The sequence below is a fragment of the Malus domestica genome, chromosome 15, assembly GCF_042453785.1.
Source record: "Malus domestica chromosome 15, GDT2T_hap1".
NCBI classification, from domain to species: Eukaryota; Viridiplantae; Streptophyta; class Magnoliopsida; order Rosales; family Rosaceae; genus Malus; species Malus domestica.
Window position 1 is genome coordinate 24185439 of NC_091675.1, and position 12752 is coordinate 24198190.

The following is a 12752-nucleotide window of genomic DNA, read 5'->3' on the forward strand; positions in this document are numbered from 1 at the left end:
TGTATAAAGATAGGTTAGATAACACATTGAATTCATAACTCATTATATCGTGTCCATCTTACATTTTGACACAGCAAACAATGAAGTGTGCTAATTTTCTTTTTATTTATTTGTTATTAAATTTTATAGAACCCACATGTGTGTCACATTAACATATTAACAAAAGTTTTGACGAAAATATTACAGTATAATTGATTTGCAGCACTCAATTCAAAAGCAACATTAATCGAATTTTACTTTCAAAACCACCTTAATTAGTGCGTCAATTTCTGTACTATTTGTGTTAAACGACACTTTTTAAAGAAATCTACTACTTTGAACGTGTGGTATGTTGATTTGAACGAACGGTAAGACCAAAACATGTAGCCAGAAAATTCGGTGTCTCGCCCTCCCAACTCATTCGACCTATATATGTGTGCTGAAACAGAGTCGAAAACATACAACGCACGTAACATTCTCAGTTTCTCATCAAACTAGATTATTTTACATTCTCTCTGTAAACCGTTGGAATTTCGGTAGTTCTTTTCATCATCAGAACAGATTAGGTAATTGAATTAAGTTTTGAGTGTTTCCGTAATTATGTCTCTGGCTTCAGTCGGAATGGGTGCTCTGAGAACGTCATTTCAAATGCTGTTTGATGCTGTAAAATCAGTGCAGGAGGAGAATACAATGTTCCAACACCTCCTCAGAGACATCAAATCCACACTGGACTCTCTACAACCACTCATCAAAGACATCGAAAAGTATAACTCCAAGGAGGGACTGGAAAATTATGCAATACAGATGGAGGAAGGAGCAAAGCTTGTTCAGAAGTGCAGCAAAGTTGGCTTGTGGAGAAAACACACATACACCAAGAAGCTTAGTCAACTGGACAAATCTCTCCGAAGAGTGTTTGATGTGCTTAAACGGCAGGGTATGAGGGATGCGAGGGAGACGTTGGTTTCTTTGAGGAGTATCCAGACGGTGCTCTCTCGAATAGAAGAGAGTTTGAAGATGAAAAATAATCTGCCTGAAATGGTTAAATGTTCGTCTGCGGTGCCTGAAGCACCATCGGTTACAGTTGGGTTAGATTTGCCGTTGAAGGAGTTGAAGATGAAGCTCCTTAAGGATGAACAGGTGTCTATGCTTGTGCTGACTGCTGCTGGAGGATGCGGGAAAACCACCTTGGCTAAAATGTTTTGTCAAGATCAAGAGGTCAAAGGTATGCTATTTTTTATTTCAATCTTTTTTTGGTAAAGTTTTACATCCTAGTTAAAAAGTAATACACCGTGTAGAGGATTATGCAAGTAGAACTACGCGCTAGGGCCTATAAAATGTCCGCTATACTCCCTCCAAACATACACAGTAACCAAAATTTGTTCAAAAGAAAAACAACGAAGGGGACATGAAACTAAAGCGCACGAAAGGAATATAAGGAAGATTAGAAAGACCTAAATGGGCATGCCCAACAAATAACAAGTGGTAGTGATATGAACTTGACATGATTTTCTTTGTACTAAATGTAAGTTAAGCTGATGCCTTCCTCTTAGAGTTAACAAGTCTTGCACTGAGCTATTGCTTGATTACGTACTTGATCTCAGAATTGCAGACATATCTAGTCAACCTTTTATTAACACCTTTCCTACATTCGGTTTGGATAGATACATTCAAGAACAACATCTTCTTTGTCAATGTCTCCAAAAAGCCCAACTTGGACCTTATTGTACATGAACTATATCAACGGAAGGGGTCCGAGCTGCCTGCTTTTGAAAACGAAGTCATGGCAGCTAACTGGTTGCAACAATTTCTGAAGGAATCAAGACAAAATCCTCTACTGTTTGTCCTGGATGATGTTTGGTCAGGATCAGAGTCCCTTCTTGAGAAGTTTGATCAATTCAAGTTTTCAAATTGCAAGATTTTGGTCACATCAAGATTTGCATTTCCAAGATTCGGTTCTCCTTATCATTTGGCACCATTGAATGATGAAGATGCAATGGCTCTTTTTCACTATTCTGCATCCTCGGAGGATAAGAGCTCTTGTACTTACGAAGATCTTTCGAGAAAGGTGATTTCTTAGTCCACAACACACACACACACACACACACACACATATATATATGCTTATTTATGCCTCATAAGAAGGTAAAGAAATAACATTTGAGCATCCACACACGTTAATGAACTGTAAAGAATGAAGTAAGAAGAATGAAAGACTAGACAGTTTACAATTTTATCATCTATACGAAACCATTTAGATGATTTTCAACAATTTAATCAAATAATAGTAATTGAATTCATTTTGGATAATGATATTGCAGATTATCAAGCGCTGTAAGGGATGCCCACTTGCCATTGCATTGGTTGGGAGATCACTTCGCGGCCAGCCTATAGAAATCTGGCAGAAAAGAGTAGTGGAATGGTGCAAAGGTTCATCTATTCTTGATTCTGACAAGGATTTACTTGCTTGCCTCCAAAGCAGCTTAGATGCCTTGGATAAAGAGAAGGCTATCATCAAGGAATGTTTCCTCGATCTAGGTTCTTTTCCGGAGGACCAAAGAATTGCTGCTGCCGCCCTCATTGATATGTGGGCAGAGTTATATGGTCTAGATGAAGAAATTTTGACCATTGCCAACCTTCACGAGCTCACCACCCGAAGTTTAGCTAATCTTGTTGTCACAAGGCATGCAGGCTGCTCATAATTTTTTCATTTCATTATGAATGCCAAACAGATTATTAAATAAATTAGTATTGATAATGCAGGCATGAGAGGGAGGCGGATGGCTATTACACAGAACACTTTGTCACCCAGCACGACATGCTTAGAGAGTTGGCGATCCATCAGGCGAGTCAAGACCCAATAGAACATAGGAAACGACTATTTATAAACATATGTGGGGACAAACTTCCTAAGTGGTTGACAGAACAAAAGTATCAAGCGATCAAGGCCCGGCTGTTATCTATCTCAACAGGTTCCATCAATCTCTCTTTAGTAAATACTTGTACATGTGCGCTCGGGACATGGTTTGTGCACACACACACATGCTCATTCATACTAAGACTTCAACAGGACTTCCACACATTTAATTTCAACCTACGCTAATATCTTAAAGCTTATTGTTTGCAGATGGAGACTTCTCAGGAAAATGGCCAAACATGCAAGCACCCGAAGCAGAGGTTTTAGTTGTGAATTTTGAAACAAAGAACTATGCCTTACCTGAGTTTGTGGAGAAAATGGATAAACTAAAGGTTCTAATACTAAAAAATTACGGTTTGTTACCTGCTGAACTAGATAATTTTGAACTACTTGGTTCGCTATCAAATCTTAAGAGAATTAGATTAGAACGTATTTCAATTCCTTCCGTAAGCAAGGTCCTCAAACAGTTGAAAAGTTTGCAAAAGATATCTTTTTTCATGTGTGATATCGGCCAAGGTTTAGTTCAAATTTTAGATGCTCTGCCAGTGCCAAATCTAGTGGAATTGAACATTGATTATTGCCATGATCTGGTGCAACTTCCTGCCAACCTTTGTGACCTTATTCACCTTAAGAAGCTTAGCATCACCAACTGTCATAAGCTATCTGCCTTGCCTGCAGACATCGGAAAGCTTGCAAATCTAGAAGTGTTGAGGCTTAGGTCATGTGCAGACTTGTTAGAGTTGCCAGGCTCGATTAGGAACTTTAAAGTTTTGAAATTTCTCGACATATCCGGTTGCTTTAGCGTAAAGGAGTTGCCCGAGGACATTGGTGCAATGTGCAGCATGGAAAAGATCAACGTGAGCCAGTGTTCAAGACTGAAAAAGCTGCCTGCCTCTGTTATGGATCTTGAGCAGTTGAAAGAAGTGATATGCGACGAGGAGACGAAAACTTTATGGGAACCCTTCTTACCCTTTCTCACAAACATACACATAAAGGTGATCAAAGAAGATATCAACCTAAATTGGCTCAACAAGCTTCCATCCTAAGGCCATGGTCCTTCCATCAATGAGTGTTGGTGCAATGTATGCAGTGTGATTGTGTTTAATGTTATTTTTCCTTTGTAATTTACTACTATTTTATGTTTTATGTGTTTGTAAATAACATGGCCGCAATATAGAATTACTGTAATTATTCACCATGGGTATCATTGTAAATGACATGTCGGCACAACATTTTTTGGCTATTTTATTTTAAACTATTTATGCTACAGCACAACATTTTTTAAAAGCGGTGCAATACCAAATCATATGTGCTAGAAAATTCTGCGTTCCTTCTCGCCTTCGCAATAGCCGCCTCCTAATAGCGCGTCAAATGTCTTTCCCAGCTCGTTCGTTTTGTATATATGTGTGCTGAAACCAACAAACAGCTTTCATAAATTTCTCAGTTTCTCATCAAACGATTATTTTACATTCTCTCCGTATTCTATTGAAATTTCTGTTTTTCTTTTATCAGCCAAGAACAGATTAGCGAAGAGAATTAAGTTTGGAGCCTCTTTGTTTTGGTAAATATGTCTCCGGCTTCGGTCCGCATGGGTGCTCTCAGAACGGCACCTCTTCGAAGAGTGTTGATCTGCTTAAACTGCAGGGTATGAGGGATGCGAGGGAGACGTTGGTTTCTTTGAGGAATGTCGACACGGCGCTTTCTCGAATACAAGAGAATTGGGTGATGAAAAATTATCAGCCTGAAAAGGTCGAGTGTTCGCCTGTCGTGCCTGAACCGCTGTCGGTTACAGTCGGGTTGGATTTGCCGTTGAAGGAGTTGAAGATGAAGCTCCTTAAGGATGAAAGGGTGTCTACGCTTGTGCTGACTGCTGCTGGAGGATGTGGTAAAACCACCTTAGCTAAAAAGTTTTGCCGAGACCAAGAAGTCAAAGGTATGCTCTCTATGATTTCAACTTTTTTTTAGGGTGAAGTTTATATTCCAGTTAAAAGAGTAAACTGTCCATTTACCCTTTAAACTATCACTCAACTTCCGATTTTTTTCTTGAACTTTTTAATTAGAAAATTAAGAATTTAATCTAATATTTTTGGCCAATTTGCCACCTATCATTAGTTTTTCTATAGATTTCATCCAAATTAACGTTAACTCTTATCATGAACAAACATCGTAACTCTTCTTTGTGGACAAAAATATAATTTCACTAGACCTTCAGATATAAAAGCTATAGAATCACACATATTTGCATAGGTTTATATTTTAGAAATATAAGGTTTTCAATTATTTTAAAGAATGAAACGACCAAACTAACTACACATGTTTTGCACGCTTCCATTTAACAGATTAGTTTAAGTCCTTAATTTTCCAATTAAAAAGTTTAGGGAGAAAATCGAAAGTTGGATGATAATTCATGAGGTAAATCGGTAATTTACTCTAGTTAAAATGTAATACACTATATAGAGGATCATGGGGCCTAAAAAATGCCCGCTACTCCCTCCAAACATATACACCAACCAAAATCTTCATTTTCAGTTTTGAGATCTGTTTTTTCTCAGTAAATGTTGGAGCAAGTTTTTTTATTTATTTGTGTTGCATTGTTTTCTTTAATTTTCATCTTCTTGTTGGATTTTTCTTGTTTGATTTCGTTCTTGGTTGTATCTAATTTCTAGGTTTTCATCACATTAATTTGTAATACTATTTATATCAAACTCTCTTGAGTCTTTAGAAATTATGTGTTGTTTTTTCCTGTGTAATTGTCATGTTATTGCTTTACACAATATAAAAATAAAGAAAAATTAATAAAAAATGTTTGAAAATTTTGAGTTTTAAGGTAAAGTGAATAGTATCATGATTGATTTTTTAGTGTAAAAATATGATTTTTCGTTAAAATGAACAGTACTATGAGTTTTTCGTTAAAATTCCTTATAAATAAAGTGTATTATAATTTCTTGGATTGTGCAAAAAATGTGTTTTTACCTAATATGTAAATTATGCATCTATCTAAAAGTTTTTTTTTTTTGGTTGCTTATTTTGCTGTAGATAGTTATATATTGTGACATCCTAGGTTACGGTTTATCGGGTAATGCAGACATACAATAAATGCCAATTTATATGTTTTTGTTATTATTGATATCCTCAATATTACAAAGTTAATATTGTAAAAGAAAAATACTAAAGAGATTCTCTTAACACTTTCAATAAATTTTCTAGCATCTCATATTTTTGATATTTTTGTGTCAATATTATATAATATGGTAAAACTATGATCAATAATGCGTGACCGTTGTTAAAAAGGAATGATTTATTAATCATTTATTGCTCATTGGTTTAAAACTTTTGGAAATTGGATCTCATCTAGATTAATTTTGCAAGGATCTTAGGAATTCTCACATTTTAATCATTTATCATGTATTATGTAATAAAAAAATATTTGATTTTTTTATTTAAAACTAAACACAAATAGCATTGATCGCGTAATATACGATAAACTAGTACGTAAGATTCCTAAGATCTCTACAAAGTAGATCTTGAGAGGATCCTCTTCCAAACTTTTGTTCCTTTATGTTTTTTTTCTCCTTTCAAAACTTAGCCTTCACAATTTAATGGGATAAGGAATAAGAATAAAGTTAGAGAGATTAAATGTATAGGTAAAATTTGTAAATTAATTGATGTGTCACTAATAAGAGAAATTTTTAGTTGTGATGGGAATACGGATGGTACACTACTTGTTTTTATGCAAGTGGTGGAAAATTTTAATTTTTAAGTTATTAACCTTTTAACACACATAACTCACCATTTATATAAAGACATATGGAATGTCATATCGTGTGACAATCACATTGAAAAATCTCATCACTAATAATAAATGAGCACGTATATCAATATCTAAATATAATAATCTAATTATCAATTTTCGTATTATCTAATTTATTAATTTTGTTTACAAATTTGATATTTCTAATATTACTTAAGGAACAATATTTTTCTGACAAAATTACAATTGTGGTCAACCTGCAGTGTTGGTGGGTTCTCTGTCTCACCATGAAAGCTTCCCACACATGGTGATGCAGTTTCTGGTTAATTTCCAAGTCTCCCACCACACTCAAATCAGGTATTGTTAAAGGCAACGCGCTCCAACTCTGAAATTTCTATCGAGCTTCAATAGTAAGTATTTATATGCTAAATCCTGATAGTTCGGTGAAGAAAATATTTTTTTTGTTTATCCTGTTTTGCACGACAACCAACAACGTAAGAGAAAATTGAACTTTGTATTTCTTGAGTTGTAAATCCTAGAGTCTCACTTTTCCGCAGTTTCAAATGTTTCTAATCTGTTGTTGTTTTGGGCAAGTGGCAAAAATGATCCAAAATTAAATGCCAATTGCTGAAGTGATTAAATGGTAAAATGAACAGTATCATGATTGATTTTTTTGTGTAAAAATATGATTTTTCGTTAAAATGAACAGTATCGGAAATTTTTTATTAAAATTCCCTAAAATCAAATAGCGACAACATACTGAAAAACTGATCAATTCACTGTGGCAACAAGGGTGAAAAACTGATAGTGTTGGGTTTTGTTGTTAAGAATCAAGGAATGGGCGGAGGAGCAGACGACCTTTCCGGAGGGGCTGATCTCGGAACAGTATTCAGTCTGCTGTATGACGTCCTCAAGGAGCTGATCACCAAGAATGTAATGTTTAAGCCCAAGTATGACGTCCTCAGGTTAGACTATTTGTAACCGTAGTTAGACATACAAAAATCCAACGAGATATTGAATATACAAAAAATTTTAATTTTGGTGAAAATTTTATATCAACCTATTTTCTCATCTTCTAGCATACCGAAGGGAAACCATATTGTAGCATCTTCACAGTAAATTCTCTAACTTACACTAGGCTATGAATTCCCTAGCTCGCAACAAAATTTAAATTGAAAAAAAAAAAAATTCATCTTACACTACACTCTAATGAAATAAAAAATAAATAAGGGAACTTTAACGAAAAACATCCGGTACTGTTCACTTTAACGAAAAACCACATTTTTACACTAAAAAGTCAATCCTGGTACTATTCACTTTACCCTTTATTTTGTTCTTATCATTAAAACTCAAAATTTTTAAGCTCTTTTCATTAGTTTTCCTTAAGAAAAAAGGTCAAAATGATGATAAAGTGACTTTCTTTTAGCGCTAACAACAGTTTTTTTTTTCCTTCAAAAAACTATATATTTGATTGCATGAACAATAAAGTCATTATACAATTTAAATTTAAATCTCATAAAAAATTATACTTCTTTAGGAAATAAAATTATCCTTTTTTGAGGAAATAAATTTATACTAACCAGACATACAAAATTTATTTAATCAACTTGTTCATATTCAATGAAAACATAATGATATTATATTAAATTCTCCCACATGAAATTTTCAGCTTTGTCAATTTTCGTAAACTTGTGATACACGCTAAATGGGTGAATTCTTCAATGAACTTTTGACACATGTGAATGAGATCCATCTAAAGTAGTTGATTTAGCTTCAGTTGCTAGAATTTTTTATATTCCTTTTTGTTTCTCATCAAACGACTGACATCTTCTTCTGGAAATCCTAACTATTCTTAGGATGATATTGGGAAATCTTATTGCTATTACTCAAACAAGCTTGAAACTTGTGTTTGCATATTCATCCATAGGTCAAATTGATATGTAATTATTATAATAATTGTTGGAAACTCAAATGGTGGATATGCATGCATGATAACTTATATCTTGTTCTATATCTCCATGAATTTAGGAACCTTTGCTTGCGTTGTATCATTTGGTCTACATATTAGAACTGATAACATTCAAGATTATGTAGGATTATACACAAAGGATCCTTTTTTGGCTCTCTCTTTAGCCCTATGTCTCTTATCCTTAGGAGGTCTTCCTCCACTAGTAGGTTTTTTCGGAAAACTTCATGTATTCTGGTGGGATGGTAGGCAAGCCTATAGTTCTTGGTGATATTGGTATCAGGCAAAATATCCTATAATTTAAAATTCCAATATATGCTTGACTGATTAGTCAACATCACCAGTTAACTAAGAACAGATTTGTTAGTTTACTAAAAGCAGGAATAAACAATTATTACCAGGTTTACTAACGTGAACCTAGTTAACTAAGGTTTAGTTTAGTACACATTTAAGCTATAATAACCTTAGTTGAAAGCACATGTCTATATGCAAGTTAAGAGATACATGTAGCATGTACATTAAAGTGAGATATGTGACAAGTAATAAATGACTTTCAACACAAGAAGTTTTGCCGGAAAAACCCACCTCTGGGTTCAAAAATCGGGAACTTTCCACTGAGTCCAATTCACTAGTGTAAACAAGATTATTACAAAGTATCCACACAAACTCAATTTCTAGATTCTAACTTATGAAGTAGCTTATACATTTATGCAACATTGTCTTACACAAGATGGACTCCTTCGGTCTTTACGAAGTGACAGCTCCTCTTAAGCTCATCACCTTGTGGTAGGGTGATGGGTTTGGTTTGGTTCATCACCTTGTGGTAGGGTGGTGGGTTTGGTTCGGTTCAGTTTGGTTTTCTTTCGATTTTTTCTCATTTGATTTAACTTAGGTTTGATTTTTTACAATTTTAGTATTTTTATTTTTTATTTTTGCCTTCTACAGCTTTTTGAGATTGAATTTTGTTGATGCACAAAACCGGAGGTCTTGGAACAACGTAAATCTGACTGTGAATCTGCAAGAAAGTAAAGAACACAAGATGTATCGTGGTTCATCCTAACGTTTGGGCTACGTCCACACTAATATTGATATTGTTTAACTCTGAATGGTGAATATACAAGAAGGCTAGAGGCAATGTGCTCTCTAGCCTATTTTCTGTGGCCTAAGCCTTGCCCTCAATCTTGGCCTAGAACTTGGCCTCCCCTAATGAGGAGAGTGATGAGTCATTTTATAGAATAAGAGCTCCTCACTTATTACACATTTGCCCCTTCATTTATTGCATAATTACATTCGAGTCTTCCAAGTATTTATACGAGATCTAAATACGGAGGCCTTAAGTATGGTACAAAAAGTAGTCCCCCAAGTCTTCAATCAAGAGAGTCTTTTGGCTGGAGACTTGAAATTCAGTCCATGTGTGGGCCGAAGTAACTAGGTGTCGTCTAGAACCGAATACTCGATATGAGGCGGTGCTCAATGTGAAATGATGCTCAACCAGAAGTAGCACATGTTGCGAGGTTGCTCTGCTTGTGGCTTATGTTGCCTTGGTTGGCTCGGCTTGTGGCGTTGAAGGTGAGGGAGTCCTTTTTATAAAATAAGGGCTCGCTTCTCAATACATGAATGATGAGCTAGAGTTGATGTTCTCTAATGATGGTGAGTGAGTCCCTTTTATAGAATAATGGTTCGCTCCTCAATACATAAGTGATGGGCTAAGAATGATGCTTGCGACGAGGCGGTTGCTTAACAGGCGGCGATGCTTTCTAATGAAAGTGAAGGAGTTCCTTTTATAGAATAAGAGTTTGCTCCTCAATACATAAGTGATAGGCTAAAAGTGATGCTCGCGGCGAGGCAGTTGCTCAGCAGGCAGCGATGCTATCTAATGAAAGTGAGGGAGTTCCTTTTATAGAATAAGGGTTCGCTCCTCAATACATAAGTGATGGGCTAAGAGTGATGCTTGCGGAGAGGCGGTTGCTCAGCAGGCGGCGATGCTCTTTAATGAAAGTGAGGGAGTCTCGTTTATAGAATAAGGGTTCACTCCTTAGTACATGAAGAATGGGTTAAAGTTGATGCTCTCTAATGATGGTGAGGGAGTCCCTTTTATAGAATAAGGGCTCGTTCTTCAGTACATAAATAATGGGCTAAGTCCCCCAAGTATTTTTCATGAGGCCCAGTTGTGGAAGCCCAATATATGGTACATAGTGTAGTCCCCCAAGTCTTCAGTCAATAGAGGCTGTTGGCTGGAGACTTCAAATTCAATCCATGAGCCGAAGTGGCAGTTGTTCGGAGGCGGTCTTTGTATACTATGCACTGAAGCTTTATAGGTGAAGTTTTGAAAGTGAAGCTTTAAAGCTAGAGCTTTTGTAAATGAAGCTTTTGAGGCTGTAGCTCTCGAAACTGGAGCTCTGTAAATGAAGCTTTCGAAGCTGATTGATATGAATGATGCTCATGAATGTTAATGTTGATTGACATGAGTGATGCTCATGGATGTTGACATGATTGAAGCTCATGAATGTTGACATGAATGATGGTCATGAATGTTTATGTGTGATTGACATGAGTGATGCTCATGAATATTGACATGAGTGATGCTCATGGATATTGACATGAGTGAAGCTCGTGAATGTTGACATGAATGATGATCATGAATGTTTATGTATGATTGACATGGGTAATGCTCATGAATGTTTATGTATGATTGACATGAGTGATGCTCATGTATAATTTTGGAGTACTGGACGTACATTTGATCACCTAGTTGGTGATAATAGCGGCAGGCTGCCGAATAATTTTGGAGTACTGGGCGTACTTTTAATCACTTGGTTGGTGATAATAGCGGCATGCTGTCGAATAATTTTGAAGTACTGGATGTACTTTTGATCTCCTGGTTGGTGATAATAGAGAGCCTGGCTCTTTTGGGCATATGGGCATTCGCCCTCCACACAACATTCCAGTCCATTATTCAAAAATAAATCTGACTCTCTGCTCAATGGGTCACGCTCATAATTCCCTTTTCTACATGTCATCACCATCGCAATTATGTCTGCTTCTTTTTATCTTCTTTTGCTTTTTGCTTTTACTTTTACTTTCTCTTTTCCCCCACACCTCTGTTTGTCTCTCCATTTCTAGACATACTCATCTGCATACTTGATTTTGCCTTTTCTTTTCACTTTTCTTTTCTGCTTTGCTTTTGCTTTTGTTTATGTTTTTCTGCTTTGCTTTTGCTTTCGGCCTGGTTGCTGAGAGAGTGGACTCGAAGGAGGAGTTGATGACAACGAACTGGAGGCTGATCCAACCACCAAGCTTTAGCTTTTTTGGAGAGAGAAAGTGATAGTCGGAGGAGTTGGGTCATCAGTTGTCATCTTCCATTTTTTTTTCTCGAAGTAGTAGGGCTCTTTAATCTCACTGCAATGAGCGGCGAATCAACCTCAGCTGCCAAAGCATCATCAAAGGCGACGTCTTGGGTCCTACCCTATAAGACCCAAAAACTCACTGACCTCTCGTTCTGTGGCTTGGTAGCTTAATGCTTGATTCAGTTAGTGGCACGTGCCAAGTTAACCCATGAAGAAGCCTAGCAAGCAGCATGACGGTCATGGCAATGCCAAGTCCACTCGTTACACAGCCTCACATTCTCGAACGAAATGAATCCCAACTCCGACTCAGTAAGAACCACCATGGCCCCTGAGAGGCTCATCCCAAACTTTAGGGTTACGTCCGAGCCCAACTTGGCTGAGAATCACATGGCTACCATTGGGGATGAAGTAATCTCCAATGGTCGTGTCACCAATGGATACGTGGGGACGTTGAATGGTGCCACGGGGTGGAGGCGGAAGGCTTTTCTGGCAAAGGCCTTTGAGCGCTCTGATTTCTAAGCCTTTCATATACCCAGGTCGGTTCATTATTGCCAGGAAGCCGGCTTTGAGTGCTCTGATTTCTGAGCTCGTTGGACCTTAGGCATCTCATCTCAAATTGCTACCCGATGAACTTGCGACATTGTTCCCGAAATGGCCTGAAAATGTAGGATCTGAATGCAACTCATAATCCGAGATCTCTTCTTTAGTAACAATTGCCTTCTCATATTCCTGTTTATGACAACAAACTGCATAAGCTAGGCCGCCGGTTACACTTTGATCGAAAATTTCAACGGC

General features: G+C 36.7%; 2 protein-coding genes across 2 annotated transcripts; both read left to right on the forward strand.

Moving 5' to 3' along the window:
* The first annotated feature begins 437 nt into the window (after positions 1 to 437).
* LOC103431599 (probable disease resistance protein At5g66890) lies at positions 438 to 4075 on the forward strand. The gene is made up of 5 exons (XM_070814133.1): positions 438 to 1201; positions 1641 to 2044; positions 2298 to 2659; positions 2740 to 2948; positions 3104 to 4075. The coding sequence occupies exons 1-5, from the start codon at positions 580 to 582 to the stop codon at positions 3937 to 3939; spliced, it is 2433 nt and encodes an 810-aa protein (XP_070670234.1). The 5' UTR covers positions 438 to 579; the 3' UTR covers positions 3940 to 4075.
* Positions 4076 to 4182: 107 nt separating this feature from the next.
* On the forward strand, positions 4183 to 7692 carry LOC139192277 (probable disease resistance protein At5g66910). Its single transcript, XM_070814134.1, has 3 exons — positions 4183 to 4826; positions 6908 to 7001; positions 7473 to 7692. The coding sequence occupies exons 1-3, from the start codon at positions 4541 to 4543 to the stop codon at positions 7564 to 7566; spliced, it is 474 nt and encodes a 157-aa protein (XP_070670235.1). The 5' UTR covers positions 4183 to 4540; the 3' UTR covers positions 7567 to 7692.
* Positions 7693 to 12752: the final 5060 nt, after the last annotated feature.

Bases quoted from the DNA above. Each gene is read 5' to 3' on its own strand.
- LOC139192277 (XM_070814134.1), top strand. From the start codon at position 4,541: ATGAGGGATGCGAGGGAGACGTTGGTTTCTTTGAGGAATGTCGACACG. The intron at 4,827-6,907 runs GTATGCTCTCTA...GTCAACCTGCAG, and splicing joins CCGAGACCAAGAAGTCAAAG to TGTTGGTGGGTTCTCTGTCT. The intron at 7,002-7,472 runs GTATTGTTAAAG...TTTGTTGTTAAG, and splicing joins TCCCACCACACTCAAATCAG to AATCAAGGAATGGGCGGAGG.
- LOC103431599 (XM_070814133.1), top strand. From the start codon at position 580: ATGTCTCTGGCTTCAGTCGGAATGGGTGCTCTGAGAACGTCATTTCAA. The intron at 1,202-1,640 runs GTATGCTATTTT...CGGTTTGGATAG, and splicing joins TCAAGATCAAGAGGTCAAAG to ATACATTCAAGAACAACATC. The intron at 2,949-3,103 runs GTTCCATCAATC...TATTGTTTGCAG, and splicing joins GCTGTTATCTATCTCAACAG to ATGGAGACTTCTCAGGAAAA.